The sequence below is a fragment of the Pelobates fuscus genome, chromosome 8 (genome assembly GCF_036172605.1).
Source record: "Pelobates fuscus isolate aPelFus1 chromosome 8, aPelFus1.pri, whole genome shotgun sequence".
NCBI lineage: Eukaryota > Metazoa > Chordata > Amphibia > Anura > Pelobatidae > Pelobates > Pelobates fuscus.
In genome coordinates, this window is record NC_086324.1 from 103,365,219 (window position 1) to 103,390,951 (window position 25,733).

General features: G+C 44.3%; 1 protein-coding gene across 2 annotated transcripts in view; it reads right to left on the minus strand.

Annotated features, from left to right (window-relative positions):
* ANKRD44 (ankyrin repeat domain 44) overlaps positions 1-25,733 on the minus strand; it is a 724,718-nt gene that overhangs the window by 96,646 nt on the left and 602,339 nt on the right. For both annotated transcript variants that reach the window (XM_063430205.1, XM_063430204.1), the window contains exon 24: positions 14,833-14,978. In XM_063430205.1, coding sequence (XP_063286275.1) covers positions 14,833-14,978 — 146 coding nt within the window. The remainder of the gene's footprint in view (positions 1-14,832; positions 14,979-25,733) is intronic.

Sequence of the window (25,733 nt, forward strand, 5' to 3'; positions counted from 1 at the left end):
GTCATCCCCTCTGCCTATTCCTCCACTGCTCTGCTTACAGGGGTTATAGTTATTGCCTTTACAAAGGAAATTGCGGCTCCCAGGCCTTGCTCTTTTGATTTATCCCAGGGCTAGAGAGATCATGCAGCTAGCAAACAGGTCCGAAGATCTCTAAAAATCCACACAGAACACCATGTTCCAAATGGAAATAGCATGCAATACTTTATTTTGTATATAATACAAAAGAACAATGACTTTTTGCCCTTAAAACAAAAATATGAATATACAACACTTATCTTAGTGGACAGAGGTGACAGCTTCCTCCAGGGATACTTTATTTTACTTGGGACTAGCCTATACGTTCATTACATGAAGTTTGCTGTGACACACTTATTATAATTCACTGTATGATTTCTTACATGTTTTGGTTATTTGTATTTTATTAACATATTTATAAAGGGGTGGGGAAGACAATATAAAACACAAAACATCATTCCTGCCTGCAGAAACTGCCATATGCAAATCTACCTGAATATGCAAATTAGCAATTGTTGCTATTTAGGTAGTGCATACAGCGGTTGCTAGATCCTTGCAACCAACAGGTGGCGCTGTACAGGCTCCACAGCCAAATCCAGCTAATTGATTGCAAGCATTAGCAAGACAGGAGAGCACAGTAATATTTAATATCCCAAACAACCACATTACACACACACTGCACCAACAATGGACACAGGGTGACTTAAACATAGGAATAGTCCAGCGTCCTACATACAATGTGATGGTGCACCTAATCTTGTAACGAGCCCCAAAATCTCCAGCTTCCTGTAAACCATTGTCTTGCTGGGAATTGAGTCCGACAACCTCAGCTCTCGGTAACAAAAGCTGCCACTGGGGATAGAGGATCCTGGCCTCCCTTCCCTGGGAGTTACACTTCCAGTGGGGAGAAAGGATGATAGTCTCCTCTCCCTGAAGGACCAACTGCTGAGTGGCTGAGGACCCCATGCCAAGGGATTGGGGCTGACTGCACAGCATCCAAGGATTACACTGGTAGAGACTGTAGTCCCCTCCACCAACACAGGACAAATATTCTCTTTTAGTAGTTTGGGACTGAGGCCAGCTTTACTCTGTTCTGATGCCAGCACTTCAGCTGCGGGTGTGGTGAGCTCCTCAGGCTCATCCACCAATTTAGAGCTCTCCTCACTCTCACACCTGCAGGAACAACAGCAAGTTGGGGGCATCTGTCCCGATGCCAGCACTTCAGCTGGAGTGGTGGCTGCAACCTCGGTGGCCGATACTTGAGAGTCCTGCGCCAGCGACTGTTGTAGACAGAGTTTAGCAATACTCTGCCCTGCTGCCAGCTCTTTTGATGGGGTTGCACTCTGCTGCTGGGGAGGTAGGCCGGCTGCCTCTACCTCCTCTCGCTGTGTGTCACGTCCTGTTCTGTTCTGTTCAAATGTCTGGTCTTGGCTTCAGGTATCCAGTACTCTTTTTACAATTCTTGTTTAGTTATTCTTGGTTCTTCTGGTTATCTATTCTATGTCTGGTTTTCTTGGTTCATTCCTTTATTCCGTTCCTGGAATTCCCAGTCTCCTGGATTCCTTTAAATGTTTGTTTTTTGTTGCCACACCCATTCCTTTGCCATTAATCCTTTTTTGTTTCAGTCTGTTCCTGCAAGCAGTGGTCTCATTTCCTCTGCTCCTTTCTTTGAAGGTAAGTACTGTGTGTGTATTATTGTTGTTTATTTAGTCATGCATATCTAGACAGTTAGGGCCCACTGTACTTGGAGTTCTTTGGCGCAGTGGTGGGCTGCATACATCGTGGCCATTTATGTATGTCTAAATCTCCAATGTTTATTACATATATAGTACTTAGTAATATCTCCTCTTGTTTTGCCTTGTATCTCTTGTCTTGTTTTATTTTGTCTTGTATTCCCAGTTCATGTACAGTCCTGTTCTGTCCATGTCCTGTTCTTGTTTCCCCCATGTATTGTGTACATGTTCTGGGTTCTGCTTTCTGTCCTGCTCTGGTTCTGGGTTCTTCTAGTCTTGTCTTGTCTTCTTGTTTGGTGCCTGTTCTAGCCTTACCTTGTTTCTAGTACTGGATACATATCAGCATATCAGCTCCTGGCATCTGCTTAAGCTGCATCAGGGCTCTGGTATGTGGCCGCACAAACCCTGGTGCTCAACACCAGGGGGCGTGTAGTTACCCTGCACCAGACCCTGATTGTCCATTTCCACGCTGAGACTCCTATCATCATTATCAGGTGGTCTTTGGACCACCACCCGTGACACTGTGTTGCAATCTGCTGCTGGGGAGTGAGGCCAACTACAACTAATTCCACTCCCTTGGTTAAGATCTGCTGCTGGGGAGAAAAGCTGGCTTCCTCTACCTCCACACGCTGGGTTCCCATTTGCTGCTTGGGAGGGAGGCTAACATCCTCTGATGTAAAGTCAATTAAATCTGTGGGCACATCCTCTCAGATCACTTGCACCACCTCCGGTAATGGGCCATTCACTGGAGTCCTCCACCCACAGTCTCTGACATCACCTCGGCCAACTGAAGCTCACATTCTCTCCTGGGCTGTAAAACAGTGGCCACCTGGGTCTTGACTGCCTGACAGTCTCCACCAAAACATCAGGGTCGAAAAAGGACAGTCGCACCTCACGAAGGAACTCCAAGTAAGAGTCGTAGGTAAGAGTCGTAGGTCGCCATGCTTGCCTGGTCTAATTCTGCGGGCACTTACTTCCAGAAGGAATGCAAGGATCCCAGGGATGTTTCTTCAAACACTAGGAAGTCATCCCTCCGCTTACACCAAATGTGACTAGGGTTCCTGTACTCTGACCGAGTACCTGCGCTTAGTCTGCTTCCTAGCCGCTTGCAGGGACCCTGGGACCAGGCTGCAGCTCTCCTTCCAGGCAGTTATAATCCCCTCTGCCTATTCCGCTGCAGCCTTTCTTCCAAGCAGGTATCGTCCCCTCTGCAACTTTGCTTACAGGGATTATAGTTATTGACTTTACAAAGGCAATTGCAGCCTCTCTTTTGATTTATCCAAGGGTTAGAGGGATTGAGCAATCCACACAAATAACAAAGTTCCAAATGGAACTAACATGCAATAATTTACTTTACTTGGGACTAGCCCATACATTTGTTACATAAGGCTTGCTGTGACACACTTAATAAAATACAAATAACCAAAACATGTAAGAAAACATACAGGGAATTATAATAATATAACAACATATTCATAAAGGTGTGGGGAAGACAATATGAAACACAAAACATCTCTCCTGCCTGCAGAAACAGCAATATGCAAATCTACCTGAACATGCAAATTAGAAATCCTTGATATTCAGGTAGTGCATACAGCGGGTGCTAGAACCTTGCAACCAACAGGTGGCGCTGTACAGGCTCCACAGCCAAATCCACCTAGTTGATTGCAAGCATTAGCAAGACAAGAGAGCATACTAACATTTAACCCCAAACTGTAGCGGACCCCGGGTAACCCGGCTGGTTTACATACGCTATTCATAAATCACCAGACCCATTTTTCCCCAGTAAGTGGACAACACACAGTTCCAAGGGTACAACAGCAGCTTTATTGGCCACACTCGGCTTTATACTCTCCCCATGCAAGGGGTGTAACATACAATGTCCCCTCCCAGGGTCCTCCCCCTCCCAGGGATCTGTGCGTGCGACTGGAACTCGATTCCCTTTGTCCCCTGTTCCCACCACCCGAAGACAGGGTTTCCCACTTCCCCTGGCATCTTCTTCCCAGGATTCTCTGTACCTTGGAGTCTCAGTGTGGGAAAAGACACTCCCATCCTGGGCTCCCAGGCACAGAAAGCAAACCAAACCCTCAAAGAGTGTCCCCACCAATCTCAGGGACCCCCAGAACCGTAATCCACATGAACAGCCTTCATTTGCGGGGTCTCTGGGTGAAACTAGGCAAGGGAAGCATCTACTTTCGGGACATGAATGCTCCCCCTGGCCGGCGTCCGTCTATACGAACGGCGGCCACCCAGCAAAGCATTCATTAATTACTTCCCTTACGGTTTCACACTTATGTTGCAAGTTGTCAACGTTCTAATTGATTGGTGTGAATATTCCAAGGGGCCCTAGAGAGGTCCTTGTTCAGGAGCCAAACGAGGTGGAAAGCAATCCGTGAATGCTTCCCCTGGACGGCGTTCATCTAAGGCTTCCTGTTTTGTGAAATATTCTAAATGGGGTATTGGGGTGTGTAACGGCGCTTTCTGTACCCCGGTTGGGTACCTCCGCCGACGGATGCTCCTAATGCTTACCAAGGGCTCCAAGCACTTCTCTAGACACCATAAGTACTGCAGACCCCACGAACCACTGCAGCTTAGTTGGGGTCTCGCCGTCTCCTACCCACCCTGGACCTACGACAAGACTCCAGGTTCCAGTGGGTGAACCTCTCTTCCTCCAGAGAGCGAAGCAAGAACAGCTCTTACAAGAGCTAGTGATTATTCAAAGGAGTATGAAGAGCATAGCAATCTCTTGTAGCAATTTCCCCCAATAAGAGACAAGACTCTAGATTGAGGGTAAATCAGGAACAGAACGTTTAATGGCACACACTGGTCTTTTATACAAGTTTTACAGCAAAGGTGATGACAAGGTGGACCTAGTTGGGCACCGAATACAATACATACAAACCAATAAAAACAGAGGTTTACATTCAGACACTCCCATAAACAATCCCTCCCCTCTGCCTATGATACAATTAACAAAGACAATGCACTAACTCAATTAACTCTAAGCAGAAAACATAAAACCACAAAACACCATACATCCTCTGATAGCCCTGATCTGCGTGAACAACATATCCAAAAATCACCCAGATCAGAGCAGGGATTTTTTTTTTTTTTTTTTTATGGAAGTCATATTTTTGCCCAGGCCAACACAGGATTTCATGCCCAAAACAGTTCCATAGAATTGCGGCTAAGTGCCGCTGGAGGACCGTCTGGGAACCACAAGGTTTTCATGCCGAAAATAATTCCAGGGCTTAGTTCCCCTGAAGTCTATTCGCGGTTTTAGCCCATGCGAACAAGATGGCCGCCACCACGTGTTTGAAAGTCGAATGGCGGCCTCTTAGACTGTTTGGGAGTTCGAAGAACCAAATGTTTAACCCCTTAAGGACCAAACTTCTGGAATAAAAGGGAATCATGACGTGTCAGGCACGTCATGTGTCCTTAAGGGGTTAAAGTTCCAATAGGCACAATTAGGGTCTCTCAGCCAAAATACATGAAAGGGGCCATAGTCAAAAGGCAAGAGGCTGGCCATTAGTCCTCTCCAAAAACCAGTGGCAAAGTTGCTTTTGTCACAGGGTGGAACAGACTTTGTTTGTACGCGGTCTCCTGAACGGGAAGCAGGTAAAACACACAAGAAATCACGAATACAAACACTCAATATATTTCACGGTTTAGCAGTGGTCCCGCTACACAACTCCCCCTTAACCACTAGTCGGCATCCACAGGTAGATCCCAGCGGATCAGCCTGTCAATGTCCGGGGGAAGCACCCACGGATCACTTGTCCAGGACGGTTTGCCTGGACAGCGTGTCGGCATTGCCGTTCTGCTTACCGGGTCGGTAGTGGATGGCAAAGTCATACGGCTGCAGGGCCAGGCTCCACTGTAACAGCCTGGCATTGTCCCCAGAGACCCAGTTAAGCCAGACCAATGGGTTGTGATTCGTGAGTAGGGTAAATTGCTGTCCATACAAGTAGGGCTGCAGCTTTTTGAGTGCCCACACCACCAGGCACTCTTTTTCAATGGCAGCATAGCTTAACTCCCTGGGTAAAAGCTTCCTGCTGAGGTAAGCTACAGGGTGTTAACCGCCATCGTCCCCCACCTGGCTCAGCACTGCTCCCAGTCTGCATCTGTGTGGACGAGAAAATGTTTCCTGGGATTAGGAGCAGCCAGCACAGGGGCATTTACCAGGGCGTCCTTAAGAGCTTGGAATGCCTGTTCACACTCTGAGGTCCAAGCTACCTGCCGGGGCAGGTTCATGCGGGTCAGGTCAGTGAGAGGTTTAGCAATGGCACTATACTTGGGGACAAACTTCCTGTAGTCCATGGGGCCCATGGAAAGGGGGTTTATCCCGGGCCGCTTGCTTATGGGGTTGCCTATGGGGAACAGGGGGGCATGGAGGGGCACGTGTGCCTAACTGAGCCTCAGAGGGGCATGTGTGCCTACCTGAGCCATCCTGGGTGGTGCGGGCTTGCTGCCTGGTCATTATGGGATGGGCTTTTTCAGGTGTTGGGAGAAACGTAGGAGGAGGTGAGGTGTCAGAGGTTGTTGCTGAGGAGCACCTCCGCAGGTAGCTGGTTCAAAAGGCCGACAGTTACCTGTCTGTCCCCGGCGCCCCAGTCAAGATGTACTTGTACTGTGGGTAAGCAATGGAAGCTGTCCCCGGCCACTCGGACTGCGCCGGTCCCGCCGGTCTTTTGAGTCTCTGGGATGGCACCGGTATCCTGCAGACCTTGGTGTCAGGGTACCGAGAGCGGTGGTCCAGGGCAGCTGTGCGCCACTCGTGGCAGCCTCCCTCCAACCTGCGCGCAAGTGGTCTCTTTACCACTCATGTCTTCTTCATACTCTCGCTTGCCGCGAGCGGCGGTTTCCGGCCCCCCTGGAGGCAAGTCAGGCGCTGCACGCTTGCGCCCGAGTCAGTCACCTGACTCGGTGCGCAAAAATCACGTCACTAATCAAAGTGGGAGGTACAGGTACCTCCCACGTATGATAATTAACTCTGATTGGAAGTTAGTCAGTCAGAGTTAACCTAAGAGTATATATACTATATATATACACCTTTCCCACGTTTCCTTCTCCTGTTGTGGTCTTTTGATAGCCCAATAGCGCATATACTGTGTCGGTTTGTCTGATTTTCTGGTTAACGAATCTTGGCTTGTCTTACCATTTATCCTGTTTTCTGTAACCCCTGACCTCTGCTTGGCTTATCGATTATTCTGTCTCTCTGGTTCCCTCTGACTTTGGCTTGTATCCTGACTTCTCTCTGTGTGCACAGCCCGGCCACTCTAGACCAGTACTGCACTTCCGGTGTCTGTGTTCTATCAACATGTCTGGTTCTGGAGTTCGACACCTTGCACGGTGCGTCCATTCATCTGGACCAGTAGCCGGCGATGAGCCCTGTTGTCGTGGGCAGCTTGAAGGGGGTTGGCCTCGTGCAGATAGTCCCAGGTAAGTTCACTGGGGGGCTGATGATTCAAGGGGAACAGCCTGGTAGCAATGGACTGCAGCTCGTGGCGGGTGAGGGGCCACATTGGTAATAAATGGGGGTCCAGGGCAAGCCTGGGGGCATTCCCGTTTGATATGCCCAGTCTGATGGCACATGAAGCAGTTCTGATGGGTCCCAGCCGGGGTGTCAGTGTACTCATCTGCCAGGTTGGCAGCTTCAGCGAGATGGGCTGTCTGTCCCTCACCCATTCCTGCGCTTCTGTAGATAACCCCTGGTTAAAAATGCTCCAGCATGAATAGCTGGAGAAGCTCCTCGGGGGACTTCGCTTGCTGTGAGTCCACCCAGTTCTGGGCAGCCCAGTGAATGCAGCATGCCCACTCTGTATGGGAGTCCTTCTCCCCCTTCTTTGTCCCCCTGAGCCTCTGCCGATATGCTTCTGGGGTATGGCATACCTGGCCAGGAGGACCTTTTTCACAGCTCAGTAGTCACGGATCTGGTCCCCAGGTACTGCCCATTAAGCCCCCGCTGCTCTCCAGGTCAGCTTACTGCCTAGCATGGCGACCCAGTCTGCCTGGTCCCTCCAGCAGGAGACTTTGCCGCTCAAATTCCTGCAAGTAGTCTTCAATGCCCTCCTCGGCTTCCCGAAACTCTTTGAAGGCATTGTATGGTAGCTTAGGCTTGTGTGTAGGGGTAGCCTGCCCCTATTTTGCCCATTGCTCCTCAGTTAGTGTGTGGGTCACCCACTGCTTCTGTGCCAGGACAAAGGCCTGAGTCTCAAATGTTAGCTTGGTTAGTAGTTCCGCCGCAGGAGTCTCTTTTATAAGGCCAAGCGCTGCCTTATTGCTTTTTTCAAACGCTTCTTCCTCTCCCTCTGGCTGTGGGGTAGCCATCTCCTGTCTCAGCTGATCACCCTCCCTCAGGTTGGCAATCAGCTTAGCCTTTTTCCAGTTGCCTGCCGATTTCCCTCTTGCTTCCAGCAAGTCCTCTAGGGTCTTTCTTCTTAGATTGCTATATTCCATGGGTCTGTTGGCAGGGACATGGGATCCCGCCGCTTGCCACCAGTTGTAGCGGACCCTAGGTATCCTGGCTGGTTAACCCCACTATTCATAAATGACCAGACACATTTTTCCCCAGTAACTGGACGACACACAGTTCCAAGGGTACAACAACAGCTTTATGCAAGGGGGTGTAACACAGGTAACATACAATGTCCCCTCCCATTGTATGTTACCTGTCTATGGGTGGCAGGAACAGGGGACAAAGTGAATAAAGTTCTTGTCGCACGCACAGACCCCTGGGAGGGGACATGGTATGTTACCTGTGTTACACCCTCTTGCATGGGGAGAGTATAAAGCAAGCAAGTAATCACGAATACATGGGGAACATTTCACAGTTTAGCGGTGGTCCCACTACACAAACCCATTACACACACACCCTGCACCTACAATGGACACAGGGTGGGGGCATGGCCAACCAGCAAACTGAGCAGATGTGTAAATGTGGAGCTCCACAAAGAAACTGGAACAAACTACCACGAATAGGGCAAACAGACTCCATCCCAGCGGCCCGAACCACATTCCCACCCCAGAGACCGTTATGGGGTGCAAACAAATGTAAACCCACCCGCCAGAAATGCGCAAACAAGCAGACATTAGGCTCTCATTCGAGAGGCCTACACCGCCGGCTCCAATCAAGATGGCGCTGGAGGCGCGCACTGAGGAGGAAGCCTCGGAGGCCTCTCCTCACCAACCACCAGGACCCAAAACCGGGACTCAGAATCCGATGAAAACTCATCTCCGGTAACTAAGGGAGACATCAGGGACCTCCTGCAAGAAATGAGGGAGGTTTGGAAGGCGGATATCAAGGAAACACAGAGGAAGATGGGGGCCCTCCAGACAAGAATTAAATAGGTAGAAGGCAGAGAGGGAGATAGGGATCGCACCCTCCAGGCCTCCCAAAACCAAATCACAACAGGTCCAACACCTAACAAGAACAGTCACAGTGATAGAAGCAACGCACAGAAAGCAGAATGTCCGCCTGCGGTGCATACCAGAAAGCATCAATGGGGATGACCTGCTGCCATTCGTGCGGAAACTAATAACCACAATTGACATCAAAGGAGGCGCCGATCCAAGCGCACTACTTACAGCATTCTGAATCTGGAAAGTGGCAGCTGCCCCGGACCAAGCACCCAGAGACACTATAGTTGTGACCAGGGATGTGGGGGTGCGAACCGCAATACTTTCCCGCTCAAGAGAAATGCATACAATAAGATTCGAGGGGCACACATTGGCCATATACGGGGACATTCCCTTTGCAGCACTGACAATGCAGAGGCAACTGGCACCGATCGCTAAACAGCTCAGAGAGGCAACAGATGAGGAACTGACGGCTCACTTCAGGTTTAGAAGGGAGACCAGACCCTCACCCTAACCCCGGCGGATAGCCAAGATGCTTTCCTCCAACAACTGAACCTTACCACCAGAGACGCTACCCAGAACAGAAGCGGGGAAACAAAGGCTAAACAAGCATGCAGAAGTGGTCCAACACAGACAAAGCTGAAACAAAACCCTGCCTGATACCCCCCACGTACTAACGGCCACCTACATAGGTTACACTTTACACCAACACTTAAAAGATAATCACTTCCTCCCCCCACTACCCTATAGCCATCCCCTCAAGAGGAGACCATATATCTCACACCCCTCTAAGGCAACCTGACAGTTATAGTTATAGTATGAATTAGTTAGGGAGTTATTAGGTTTTACCCCTGTTTAGCGTTGTACATATATCTGCACACTAGCAGCAGATTGCCAACCTTGTGTCAAACCCTAGATAGATGATGTCACAGTGAACAACGGACATACTTGGCAACCAAAGGCTCTGTCATGCTTAAATGTATACTAAGAACCAGACATAATTTTGTTGAGTTGTAAAACTCTAATAAAATACAATGGACACAGGGTGACTTAAACATAGGAATAGTCCAGGGTCCTACATAAAATGTCTGTGTAAAGCACCAGGTGATGGTGACTACCGTCACAAGAAGTAATTAACATATTTGACGGAAATCATACTAATATCTGTGTAAGTATTTGTGACTATTGTAAGTAATATTTTATGACAGTTTGTACGCGTTTGGTTACACTGCACAAAGCTAGATACAATATTGTAAGATTATATACACACACATATTTCAACTGATCGGACCATGTTTGATACCATGCAATACAGGGCAGCACCATGACATACATGAGGTGGATTTAGTGTTGGGGTTGTAATATAGGTTGAGCATTGATAACTTAGGTTTATCTGGGCTTAATGTTACAGGAGCAGATTCCCTTTATTAGAGGGACTGGATTAAAAAAAATCAATAAAAGGGGTTTGGTTGCAATTTCGCTGTTTGTTAATAGCCATTTTAGGAAACATTTATGATTCACTGGGTTTTAACAACTAACAGAACGGCAGCCAAATGGAAGTACTAAAAAGCTAAGAAATTAATAGGGATGGGGAAAATTTTCGTTTCGGTTCGGCATTCCGAAATTCGGGACTTCGGTTCGGAACTTCGTCAACTTCGGCACTTCAACACTTCGGAATTTCAGGACTACGGCACTTCTCTTGCAGCCGCTTTGTAGATAACTCCATAATTCCCACGGACCTAAATTGATCTCTCAGCCACATTTACTAATACAAAGTAAAAATTACTTAGGATTAGTTCATTTTGCCCCTACTCCCTATACCGTGAGTAGGGGCATGTCTATTAAACAGTGGGGGGGGGGGGGGCTATTGTCCTCCCCCCTGGCCCCCACCCCTGAGCGGTGGGTGGGGGCCCTAAATAAAAATGTAGGTAATAGGAGTAGGTGATGTGTAGGGGAAACCAACATCAGGAGGGCTCCACTGTATAAAAAATGAGGAAGGGAGGCCCTACCTTTAATCAATCTAAGGATAAAAAGGGATATGCAAACAAAAAGTATAACTTGAAAAAAGGGAGATCTACTAAATGGTGCCCAGGGGATCAATTGTCTGGAGTACTAGCTAGCATCTAAGTTCCAGTTCCCCTAGTGTCTGACAGGAAGGTTGTGTAAACGAGGTTAGGGAGAGAGAAGAGGCACAGGGTCCCCAGAGAACAAGGGACCGGGTAATCAGGTCTAAACGCAGATGAAAAGCCTCCACACAAAAAAATAAAAAAATAATAAAAAAATAAAATAAAATAAATAAATAAATAAACCTCTCAATTCACCCTAAAAGTTACCTCGACACCGTGGTCTAACCACTAGTGTCTACCTGAACCAACTCTCCCTACTAAAGTTATAAATAAACACCTAAAAATCAATAACCATAGTGGTAACAAAAATAAAAAAGTGCTACCAAGTGCAGGGCCGGCCTTAGGTGTTCAGGCGCCCTGTGCGAAACAATCTTGTGGCGCCCCCCACCCCCCCCACCCTCACCTGTCTCTGTTTGGACCCCTTCAAACTATTTTAGGAGCATTCACAATCTGTCGCCTCCACCCCCTTCTACAAAACCCCTGCACCTCTTCACCAAGCCCCTGGCCACCACTTCATCAAACTCCTGGCCACCCCTTCCCCTTCATCAATGCCCTGGCCATCCCTTCATCAAACTCCTAGCCACCCGTTACCCTTCATCAATCCCCTCCCACCCCTTTATCAATTCCTGCCACCCCTTCATCAGTCCCCTGCCCCTCTCATCAATTCCCTCCCACCCTTTTCTCAGCCCTCTGCCCCTATTCATCAGCCCCCTGACCAATCCCCTCCCACCCCTTTAACAGCCCTCTGCCCCATTCATCAGTCCCCTGACCCCCTCACCAATCCCCTCCCCCCCTTTAATAGCCCTCTGCCCCATTCATCAGTCCCCTGACCCCCTCACCAATCCCATCCCCCCCTTTTATCAGCCCTCTGCCCCATTCATCAGCCCCCTGACCCCCTCATCAGTCCCCTCCCACCCCTTTATCAGCCCTCTGCCCCCATTCATCAGCCCCCTGACCCCCTCATCAGTCCCCTCCCACCCCTTTATCACCCACCTGCCCCCCTTTAATCAGTCCCATGCCCCCCTTTTCAATCCCCTGCTCCCCTTCATCAGCCCCCTTAATACATCCCCTGCCAATTAATCCAACCCCTGGCCACCCCTTCATCAGTCTCCTGCCCCCTCATCAATTCCCTCCCACCCCTGCCCCCATTTCATCAGCCCCCTGATCTCCTCATCAATCCCCTCCCACCCCTTTAACAGCCCTCTGCCCCATTCATCAGTCCCCTGACCCCCTCACCAATCCCCTCCCTCCTTTTTATCAGCCCTCTGCCCCATTTCATCAGCCCCCTGATCTCCTCATCAATCCCCTCCCACCCCTTTAACAGCCCTCTGCCCCATTCATCAGTCCCCTGACCCCCTCACCAAACCCCTCCCACCCTTTTATCAGCCCTCTGCCCCCATTCATCAGTCCCCTCCCACCCCTTTATCATCCACCTGCCCCCCTTTAATCAGTCCCATGCCCCCCTTTTCAATCTCCTGCTCCCCTTCATCAGCCCCCTTAATACATCCCCTGCCAATTAATCCAACCCCTGGCCACCCCTTCATCAGTCCCCTGCTCCCTCATCAATTCCCTCCCACCCATTTATCAGCCATCTGCTCCCAATTCATCAGCCACCCGATCTCCTCATCAATCCCCTTCCACTCCTTTATCAACCACCTGCCCCTTTAATCAGCCCCATGCCCCCCTTTTCAGTTTCCTGCCGCCCTTTATCAGCCCCCTTAATAAATCCCCTGCCAATTAATGCAATCCATGCCACCCCTTCATCAATCCCCTGCCCCTTCTTAAGTAAATTCCTGCACCCCTTCAACAAAACCTATTTAATTTAAAAAAAAGGTCACTCACAGTAAAGGCTACTGCTCCCTGGACTGAGCTGTCTCCGCCGATTGAAGAGCACCGGGCGCCGCCTTCATTCACTGAATTAGATCCTTCCGCGGCTCCCTCTGATGACAGAGCACGTCGACGTTACGCAAGTGCACGGCGTAACGCCCCCACGCTCCTCCTCCACACTCCATACAGAAGTGGATTCCCGGCGGCGGCTCTCTGCTCATAATTTAAAAGTCAAGTGCAAAGCAGCAATTTAAATACAGAACTCGGCCGGCCTGCGAGCTGTGTTGGCCTCCCGGCGCCCCTGTTGCCATGGCGCCCTGTGCGGCCGCACAGCTCGCACACCCCTAAGGCCGGCCCTGACCAAGTGCAGAAATTAAAGAAAACGCTCGACGCGCGTTTCGGCGTGTTCAAAACACCGTCGTCAGGAGCTTGTGAACATGAGCAGCTTGTTGTTCCATTTAAATACCTATTGCTGATGAAACATAGCCATCAGCTGTTCAATGTGGGAGTTCCTGAGGGGCGGAGTATCTAAGCTCTATTCTGCAGTCCACCAGAGGTGTGGCATGTCGTCACATATTCTACATCTCAAAAACATAGTGAAGACACACCCTGCCAATGACATAGCTTAGCTGGCAAAATCCCTGACCACAAAGCCTGCTAAAAAAGGCAAGGCTGCAGGTTCAAATCCCGGCAGGGCCAACCCAACACCCCATCTGTCCGAGGTCAGCAAAACAAGCTCCATCAATGGGGCAACAATAACATATACTACTGGTCAGCTCTGAGAGCTGAAGAATGTCCTGTGTCCCACTAGGGGAAAGGTGCCACATAAGTACATATTTTTTAAAAAAAATTTAACCCCTGTCCTGACCTATAGAGTGGAGTCAGGCGGGGCGTAATTTGGACGTAAATAAAAATGTAACCCCCCCAGGTGACGAGGGTTCCCCAAACCCCTAGTCACCCCCTCCCAAAAAAATGAACCCCTACCTACCACCTTCACCCTAAAAATAGTGAGGGGAAACAATAACTAGATACCTGTAAAAAAAATAATAATAAAACTTACCATTTGATGTCTTCTTTCTTCTAAAATCTTCTTGTTTCAGCCCCAAAAAAGGCCAAATAAAAATCCATAATAAACGATGCACTTTAAAAAAAAAAAAAAAAAAACAAGCACAAAAAAATAATCCATGTTCACCCATGGAGGGCTCTGCACAGACTGAGCTCTGCAGGGCGGGGGAAAAAGCCTTGCCCCGCCCTGCAATTAGGCTCAGAGCACTCTGGTTGGTTGGTTTAAGCCATCTACATTTACCTGTCACAGCACTCTGATTGGTTAGCTTAAAATCCAGCCAGAGTGCTCTGTGTCATTTTACACAGCGTGGGAAAGTTCTTTGGAATTTTCCCACGCTGTTTAATTTGACTCATAACTCTCTGGTTACTTTCAATCCACCAATCAGAGTGTTGTTATAAGTCAAATTACACAGCATTGTGTTCAGCTCAATATTACCCATCGATTGCCGGTTCTGTCGGTGCGATTGGTCTGCGTTTGTGTTAGGAAAAGTAGTTTAATTAGCGATTTCATGCAGGAGCCCTCGAGGTTGTCGACCGCTCGGCTCTGCTGTCAGGCCCTGATGTCCATTACTTAGTCTTTATTCTCTCTAATATTTAATTCATATGTTGTTAAACATGTTTATGAAAAAAACTAATAACAACAGATTTGCAAACTTAAATGAATAATATTCCTACAACACTAAGCCTATAGATTTATCCAAACCAACCTGTAGATTCTAGATGTCCTTTCTCAACAGCAATCATAAGTGGCGATTTTCCTGCATTGTCCACAATATTTACATTTGCATTGTAACTTAAAAGAAGCTCCAGGCAATCCACATGATTGGCGAAAGCTGCTGCATGAAGTGGCGTTCTAATAAAGAAATACAAACAGACAGGTGAAGATTACAAAACAATGCCAACAAAGAAAGTCAATACAAACAAAGCTCTAGGGCCTGACGGTATTCACCCACGAGTACTTAAGGAACGAAGTGTGGAAATAAGTAAACCTTTGTTTTTAATCTTTCAAGATTCTTTTCCTTCAGGAATCGTACCGGAAATTGGATTGGAGAAAAGCAGATGTGGTTTATATATTCAAAAAGGGTTCAAAATCCTTGCCTGGAAATTATAGACCTGTGAGCTTAACTTATGTGGTTAGGGAAGTATTTGGAAAGTTATTAAGGGATAATATTTAGGAAGAAGAAGAAGTAGAACAATAGAACAGAGTGTTGCCGTGGATGTGATCTACTTAGATTTTGCCAAGGCATTTGATGTGGTTCCACACAATATTTTAGTGTTCAAACTCAAAGAAATAGGTCTAGATAAAAATTCTTGCTCTTAGGTAGAGCATTGACTTGAAAATAAAATACAGACAGTTGTCATGAATGGTACATTTTCCAGCTGGACAAAAGTGGTAAGTGGTGTCCCTATGGTTCTGTTCTAGGACCCCTTCTATTCAATATATTTATACATTATCTTGAATTAAGCATTTAAAGTCATGTTTCAGTGTTTGAGCTGGCAAAAAACTCTGTAACGTAATACAATGTGAGCAGGATATTACTTTGCTGCAGAGGGATTTAGATAGACTGGAGGACTGGGCACTCAAATTTTAGATGAAATTTAATGTTAAAAAATGCAAGTTATGCACTTCGGGGTAAAGCATGCACAAGTAACTTATACCCTAAATGGAAGTGAAAAAGGGATAACAACACACAAGAAGGATTTGGAAATTGTTATAGACAACAAACTAGGCAACAAAGGCCAGTAAGGTATTGTTGTGTATAAAAAGGGGCATTACTTTTTAGGATGAGAATATAAGTTTACTTCTTTATAAAATCACTGGTAAGACCACATATTGAATATGCTGTGCAATTTTGGGAACCTGGTCTAAAGAAGGATATTAGGGCACTAGAAAAAGTGCAGAGGCAGGCTACAAAATTAATAAAAGGAATGGAGCATTTTACCTATGAAAGAAAAGTTAAACTTAAACCTCTTTAGTTTAGAAAAAAGGTGCATCACCGGGAAAATGGTAACATTATACAAATATATCCAGGGCCTACAAAACATTGTCTGGATAAACACTAATGTCTAATTAACTATATGGCCCATCAGACACAAAAAGGTCCATTTGAAAGAAAAAGAAAATTAATGAAGAAACCGCTTTATTGTAAAAAGGAAAGAAAATCTTTATATATAGAGGAACACTACGAAAGAAGCCTCATTAAAAATCCAAACTGGCTGGAAAGCTGGCAGGAGGGGAGGTGGTCAGTGTTACTACATAAAGACTGTTAACACTAGTGAGTAAATATGCACCCAGAGTAAAAAACTATTCTGGGAAACTGTTAAAAGTAGACAATTGTAATAACGTTTATATTTCACGCATTGTGTGGCGTGGCGCGAGGTTGATAACCTCGGTGTGCGTTGTCAGGATATTTATATAGCATTTTGTGCTATGATAGAAATTAAAAGTGTATATTGCTGAGTCACTCAGAACAGAGCAGACACCATTTTGTTATTTTCAAGTTAACAAAGAGACACGAAATTTCTATCCTTTCGGTAAAACTAACCACTTTGCCAGAAGCTAAGGAATGCTTAGTATATACAAACCTGTTGATAAGAAATGAGAACAGGGGATGGACAGACTGTCTAAATGCTAATGGAATATAATTAATTCTAAACCCAGACACTTGTGACAGAGAAGATCAAATAATTTAATTTTACTTTTGATATTGTATAACGTCCCATTGTAAGTTTAGGGGTCATACTTAGTTATAACTGTCATATTAGAAATTATAGCAGAATTTGCCAGACACATAGTCTGGACAAAACTTAAAAAAAAACTTTGAACTGACGAGTAAACTTAAATTATATTAACCATAAAGATAAGCTAAATGACGTCAAAATAGCCACCAGGAAAAGTTAACTCTTTCCTGGATAGGTATGTTTAGTGGGACGAGACTGCCCTCTATAGACCAAATACTTAAATTGTTATCTGGAAGGTAACCACACCTCCAGTGTTTCTTTTTTTTTTCTTTAAATTCTTTATTTTTGTTGCGCAAAGGTGAACAAACAGTTATGTCATGCCACAACAGCAGGTGACACAAGCAGCTTCATACATGGTTTACATATGAAATGGTTTTCAGGTAAAACTTGCACATTTTTTAAAGGTGTAGTGTGAAACAAGGGAAAACATCTCAACGTTATATATTATGTAGTTAGCAGAGGAACTTAGTGTCAGTCGCTGCTGTTCAGAACGCTCTGAACACAATATAATAATAAATCTTTAGCTAAGTAGGCTATTAGAGGAGCTCATTACTGTATATCAATCTAAGGTTACCAAAGTTAATTATCAACGTCGTGGTGCCAGTGAAGCATAATGTTAGGTTAACAGTGATACTTATTTTCCTGTGTGTGTTTTCTTGCTATCGTGCAGGCATCAACAACCAGCTCATGTAGGCACGACAGCAATTACAGGCATATTAACATCTTACAGTTCTTACCACGGCAGGTAGAGGATCTGCATACTTTTATAGTAAGGAGCGGAGTAATCGCTAAGTCAGCATGAGTAAAAAAGTAAGAATTGAATAAAAAATAGTAAAAAACAAAAAATAACACTACGAATACTAGCAAGCATTCGTTAACAGAGGGTATACACAGGACTAGTAGTGCTCCATTCTTGTTCTGAAACATAACTCGTTAAGTTGCGCATTACTGTCTGTCCTCTGCCAGGTAAATTTTTCTGGGTATCGCTTAACAAAAGCTTATGTGTATGCCATACCTCAACCGCATGTTCCCGCCATAGAGTAGTATAACAACATTGGCACGACAGTGAGGTACAATGTATATTTTGGTCGTAGCAACGGGAAGACAATTTGTGTAAGCTAAGAAAGTAGCGGTACGGGTCCAGGATCGGTGTATAATTGTCTAGGTGAGGGATGATACGAGTGACTCGTACAGGACAATTCGTATACCTGCCGGTAGTTAAGATTAGCAGTTGGGGGGAGGAGGGGGTAAGCGAGCCAGCTGCGCTCCTATAGTAGTTAGTTGCTGGGATCGTAATTATGGACACGTTAATGTGCTGGTCGTTGAACAACATTAGCAGATTATCTACTATGTGTCCCGATGTGGCACCTCCAGTGTTTCTATTGGTCTATCACCTAGTGAATTTTCCCTTTAAAAGTTAAGACAAAGGGAAGAGAGAGGTATGCAGAGAAAAAGCAAGAGGTATGCAGAGAAAGCAGAGATAGATGCAGAGAAAGCAAAAGGAGGCAGAAGGATGCAAACAAGACAAAGTAGGCGAGAATGAAACATTCCTTGACACTTAGCTACCTAATAATCTGATGAAAATATCTACTCAACTGGTAATTATACTGGTTTCATTTAATTAATATAAATTAATTAAAAATGTCTAATAGCATGATATATGACTGGATAAATCACGATCAGATTTCGATATTTAGAAATCTTAGTTACTAAATAATATATAATTAAACATTCTATACTGCAGATAGAAATGAATAATTATGTATTTATGTGACATATCACATGTTAGCATATCGTGATATTTATCCAGGTGTATTGATTTGCTCTAAAATAAGATAAAATATCTGTTTAGGCAAGTTAAAATTCTGCTTATAGAACATGGTAGATTTCTCTTATTGGATGGTTCCAGGAAATGACTAATGAACTGTTTTAATTGTTATTTTATTTAAAATCACATGAGGATAGATCTTAATTACCTAGGAGGTCTAGCCAGCATTGAAAGGGTTATTCTAACTGTTAGCTAAGTTTTATGGCCTTACGCTGCACGAAAGCTTTTCTGTGTGTGTAAACTTTCACTTTCATTCTCTGTGAAGCCGTCATAAATCTTGTCTTAGCCATTGGAAGATGTTGTTACATTACCATATTGTATTGCATACTATGTTATACTGAATTTTCATTGATTATTGTCACGCATGTTACTTATTATTATTATTTAAAATGCAAAATAATAGGAGGAACGTAGAGAGAAAGGACAGGAAAAATAGGTAGAAATAATCCTGATAGAGTGGGTTTCCCTCAATCTGGAGGGAAACTAAAGTGGGAAAAAGTAGGTAGTTAATTCCCAACAATAAAACTTATAAACTTATAAATATAACTAAAAATAAAAGTAGCGGTTGGTATAGTGACCCACCAAAACACAAATATAAAGCCAGAGTGGCGAAACGTACGTCAGGGGCTCTCACCTGGCGTTATCCAGCACACTGCATCATCAGTGTCACATTCTATCCCTGTCAAGATTTTCTAACAGGGTTAGACACACAGCAACACTGACTCATCTGCTCTATCTAGAAGCTAAATTTCTCTCTAGCCTGTTTTGGCTTTCTGCTGGGAGGTTGGGACTTTATATCACTGCACTAGCGATCAGGAGAAATCAGGCTTTTTGCTAAGGGGTGCCCTCGAAGGCACGAGTTGCTAAGGTCACTAGTGACAGGCAGATAGTCTCCTTTACTATACACCATATTATCTGCAGTTTTCTCTCCCCCTCCCCTTTTGAGTATCAGTTTTGTATTTGAGCATTTCAGGAGCTCAGTCATCCTTTCACGCTTTACCAGTATTAGCGATTTAAATACTGCAAATTTACCGGTCTCTCTCAGAACCTTGGTTTAGCAGTCTGAGAATCTGCCAAAAGTTGTTTGGTCAATTTGGCTAATATACCGACTCAGCTACTTACTACCTAAACGTCTGTATATACAGGGAGTGCAGAATTATTAGGCAAATGAGTATTTTGACCACATCATCCTCTTTATGCATGTTGTCTTACTCCAAGCTGTATAGGGTCGAAAGCCTACTACCAATTAAGCATATTAGGTGATGAGCATCTCTGTAATGAGAAGGGGTGTGGTCTAATGACATCAACACCCTATATCAGGTGTGCATAATTATTAGGCAACTTCCTTTCCTTTGGCAAAATGGGTCAAAAGAAGGACTTGACAGGCTCAGAAAAGTCAAAAATAGTGAGATATCTTGCAGAGGGATGCAGCACTCTTAAAATTGCAAAGCTTCTGAAGCGTGATCATCGAACAATCAAGCGTTTCATTCAAAATAGTCAACAGGGTCGCAAGAAGCGTGTGGAGAAACCAAGGCGCAAAATAACTGCCCATGAACTGAGAAAAGTCAAGCGTGCAGCTGCCAAGATGCCACTTGCCACCAGTTTGGCCATATTTCAGAGCTGCAACATCACTGGAGTGCCCAAAAGCACAAGGTGTGCAATACTCAGAGACATGGCCAAGGTAAGAAAGGCTGAAAGACGACCACCACTGAACAAGACACACAAGCTGAAACGTCAAGACTGGGCCAAGAAATATCTCAAGACTGATTTTTCTAAGGTTTTATGGACTGATGAAATGAGAGTGAGTCTTGATGGGCCAGATGGATGGGCCCGTGGCTGGATTGGTAAAGGGCAGAGAGCTCCAGTCCGATTCAGACGCCAGCAAGGTGGAGGTGGAGTACTGGTTTGGGCTGGTATCATCAAAGATGAGCTTGTGGGGCCTTTTCGGGTTGAGGATGGAGTCAAGCTCAACTCCCAGTCCTACTGCCAGTTTCTGGAAGACACCACCTTCTTCAAGCAGTGGTACAGGAAGAAGTCTGCATCCTTCAAGAAAAACATGATTTTCATGCAGGACAATGCTCCATCACACGCGTCCAAGTACTCCACAGCGTGGCTGGCAAGAAAGGGTATAAAAGAAGAAAATCTAATGACATGGCCTCCTTGTTCACCTGATCTGAACCCCATTGAGAACCTGTGGTCCATCATCAAATGTGAGATTTACAAGGAGGGAAAACAGTACACCTCTCTGAACAGTGTCTGGGAGGCTGTGGTTGCTGCTGCACGCAATGTTGATGGTGAACAGATCAAAACACTGACAGAATCCATGGATGGCAGGCTTTTGAGTGTCCTTGCAAAGAAAGGTGGCTCTATTGGTCACTGATTTGTTTTTGTTTTGTTTTTGAATGTCAGAAATGTATATTTGTGAATGTTGAGATGTTATATTGGTTTCACTGGTAAAAATAAATAATTGAAATGGGTATATATTTGTTTTTTTTGTTAAGTTGACTAATAATTATGCACAGTAATAGTCACCTGCACACACAGATATCCCCCTAAAATAGCTAAAACTAAAAACAAACTAAAAACTACTTCCAAAAATATTCAGCTTTGATATTAATGAGTTTTTTGGGTTCATTGAGAACATGGTTGTTGTTCAATAATAAAATTAATCCTCAAAAATACAACTTGCCTAATAATTCTGCACTCCCTGTATGTGCATTATAAACGGCAAGCTTATTTCATTACAGACCGCTTGCACCACGCTCTACAAAATATCTGACATAAGTGTTTTAATAAATCTGTCAATTATACCCATACAGCTACTTTACCGCTATAATGTCTCTAAATAGTGTTTTGAAAACGGCAAGCTCATCTATTTAATGATCATACCGCTTGAACAGACGCTCTGCTATATATACTCAGTAGCAGGAATTTAGTTAGCAGCTTACACCGCTGTATACACTTTGGTGGCTTTGTATCATTAACAGTATAACCCTTTCGACTTTGTAAGTCACAGTGGCTCACTGTTTTGTTCCACTGTCTCCTGGTGTTGTCACATTTTTTATATATATATTTATATTTGTGTTTTGGTGGGTCACTATACCAACCGCTACTTTTATTTTTAGTTATAATTAAAAGCTAAGTTTTATTTTTGGGAATTAACTACCTACTTTTCCCACTTTAGTTTCCCTCCAGATTGAGGGAAACCCACTCTATCAGGATTATTTCTACCTATTTTTCCTGTCCTTTCTCTATACGTTCCTTCTATTATTTTGTATTTTTGGTGAATTTATTTCACTAGGGGTTAACCCCCAAGTAGGAGAAATCCACTTATATATCACCCCCCCCCCCCCTTTTTGATATTATTTAAAATGTCACAATAAATTGTATCTATTTGTATAACAAATTGTGATTTTTATTTATATGGAATACTATCACTTACACGATAACGATCTTTGGGATCTGAGAATTGAAATAGTGGGCAATTCTCAACTGTTTACTATTATTATCCCATAAATATCCCCACAAATTGGAGGCACGGTGCTGAGATCGTTTAAGTTGAAATTATATTCCATATACAATAATATTGGTGTAATTCATGCAATTTAATCTTGATATAGAAAAGAGTTTTGTATTGAGATTAAATCAGTGTATAATAAAAAAAAAAATGGCCAGCGACGCATCTGTATCAGATAATACTGAAATAATTGAAGACCTAAGAAAAAAATGCTTTAGTCCATATTCATAAACATTTGAAAAATGATTCAAGCTATGAGGTTTGGTTGAAAGGCATATAATGGGAAGCTAAACACACCATTCTAAGTGATGAACACATAATAACATATCTTAAAGAAATTGCTTGACAAAAGAACATAGAAAGGAAAATGGCGTTCATAATACACTCTTGGCCTTTCTTTATGACAGCACTTCTTAAGGCGTTTGATGAAAACAAGGTATTGAATACCAAATTGGACACGTACAGTGAACAATTGGGCATTCAAGATGGGAAATACCAAGATTTACTTACTGAGCATAAAACTCGTCAGGCTGATCATGAAAAAGAAATGAAAGCTTTGACGGATAAATATGCACAGGAAATAAGTCAGCTTAAAATGCAATTGGATGAGTATGAAGAGGAGAGTCAGAAATCAGACAGTGAAGTTAGCAGCCATCATTCTGTGCCAAAAGGTTGCACAAAAAGGCAAGAAAAGACTATCTGTAAATCCCCTCCTTGTTATGATTTTCCCACACCAGACCAGGTTTTCATAAAACAGTCTTAAAGTAAAGATGTGAGTAATTCTGAGAAAACACCTGTAGATTCTTGGCAATCTTGGGCAGAACAGATCGAAAAGATTGTCCTGGCCAAACTTGACAGAGGCAATCAGATTCAAGGTGATAGGAATGAAAACAGACATGGTTCTGGCAGGATTCTGATGCTGATCAGAATTGTGACAGTGAACGAGAAGCTCAGAGTGATGGGAGTGAAAGTGATTGCACTGTCCACTCTGAAGGCCATGTGACTGATATGCCATCTGCACTGTTGTACGGATCTAATTCCTCTCCAGCAGCCAGATCGCATAGATGCTTACACAGGGACAGAAACAGAGATCGTAAATTAATGATGCCTGTTTATGAAACGCCAAAGGTTATTAAATTCCTTAGAAAGACTGTCCCACAATTTTCTAGAGGTTCAGGAAACCTATCTGAACATCTGGAAAATTATGATAGAGCCATGAATTCATTGGGCATGTATGATGACATTCATAAGAAATGGTTCATTACATGGACCTTTGATTCAATGTGCCGTGTATATCTAGAAAGTCTTCAAGCTATACAGTTAATGTCCTGGTCCAAGATGAAATATGAAATAATCATGGAATATGGTAAGTATAAAACCATTGCTTCTGCAAAGAAGGTGCTTTATAACTTAAAGTGCCGTCCAGATCAAAGCCCCAGAGAATTTTTAATACCGTATATACTCGAGTATAAGCCGACCCGAATATAAGCCGAGGCCCCTAATTTTACCCCAAAAAACTGGGAAAACGTATTGACTCGAGTATAAGACTAGGGTGGGAAATGCAGTAGCTACTGGTAAATTTCTAAATAAAATTAGATCCTAAAAAATTTATATTAATTGAATATTTATTTACAGTTTGTGTATATAATGAATGCAGTGTGTGTGTATGAATGCAGTGTGTATGAGTGCAGTGTGTGTATGAGTGCAGCGTCTGTGTATGAATGCAGTGTGTGTGTATATGAGTGCACTGTGTGTATGAGTGCAGTGTGTGTGTATGAGTGCAGTGTGTGTGTATATGAGTGCACAGTGTGTATGAATGCAGTGTGTGTGTATGAATGCAGTGTGTGTGTATGAGTGCAGTGTGTGTACGAGTGCAGTGTGTGTGTGTGTGTATGAGTGCAGTGTGTGTGTGTGTATGAGTGCAGTGTGTGTAGCTGAGCCTTGGTGGGGGGGTGGGCAATTTTATTATAATTTTTTTAATTATTTTAATAATTTTTTATTATTATTATTTTATTTTTTTCAATTTAATTATTATTATTTTTTATTTTATTTAATTTTTTTTGCTTGATACATGGCAGGGAGGGGGGCTCTCACTCCCTGGTGGTCCAGTGGCATTGGCAGATCAGTGGGGGGGGGGGAGCTGGCAGGGAGCACTTACCTCTCCTGCAGCTCCTGTCAGCTCCCTTCTCCTCCGCGCCGGTCCGTTCAGCTCCTCTGTCAGCTCACACTGTAAGTCTCGCGAGAGCCGCACTATGACCCCGCGGCTCTCGCAAGATTTACACTGGGAGCTGACAGAGGTGCTGAACGGACCGGCATGGAGGAGAAGGGAGCTGACAGGAGCTGCAGGAGAGGTAAGTAAACGCTCTGCAGCCCCCACAGCCCCCTGTCTGTATTATGGCAATGTGAATTGCCATAATACAGACACTGACTCGAGTATAAGCCGAGTTGGGGTTTTTCAGCACAAAAATGTGCTGAAAAACTCGGCTTATACTCGAGTATATACGGTAATTCTTAAGAATGCATACTCCGTGGCCCAAAGAAAGCCCAGGTATGAAAGAACAGAATTCAAAGATCTGTATTTTCATGCCATGCCGGTAAACATACAAATGAATCTCGCAAGAGATTACGATTGTAAGTTACCATTAGAATGGCTAGTCAGTCAGTGCATGAAATTGTATACTATACACCATGCACATGATGAAAATCAGCCAAAGGTTAAGAAACCTGGTGATAAAATGGTGTCAGAGACTAAAATTCAGTTAGGTTTAGAAACCCAACAGAAAAAGAGGACCTATTCCGAGGTTTTGAAAACACCAAAACCTCAGAAACAGGAAAACGCCAGAAGCAATTCTGCAAATTCCTCTAACAACACAGAAAAATCCAATGCCAATGGGAATAAACGCCCCTGGATTAATAAGAACCAAGGCAATTCCCAATGGAGAAGGAATCCTCAGGGAAATAGGAGATATGGAAACAGAAACAACCAATCTGCTTCCAACAACTCCCAACAGTCTCATCCATCCCAGCCAAATTCTAATGGGCAAAGACAAAACGGCAATGGGGGAAATAATTTGCGTCGTCAGGTTGGTCAATTGACAGACCAGATGGGCAAATTAATGGAGGAAATGACAAAGATTAACCAAGTCTTTGCCAATAATCCTTTTTTAGGGACAGCTCCAATTGCAGAGCCACCTGTGCAACTGCAGCAGCAACAACAAGTGCCACAGTAAATATAGCTACAGTGACTAAACAGGCTAGGTTGTCAATAGATGTAATACCTAACCCTGTTTCCTTTCCAGGTACTAACAGTCAAATAAACGATAGTTGTGTTAGCATTCCTCAGTACAGGTAGAAACTACTGCTGTGACCGGTAATGTATGGAAAACAAGTAATATGTTGACACATTCTAAATTCTTATGTTAATTAGAACATGAAGGAAGGTACTACATGTCTGTAGAAATACAGGATTCGCTACCCCAGCCTTTCAAAGGGTTAATAGATACTGGTTCACAAGCCACTAT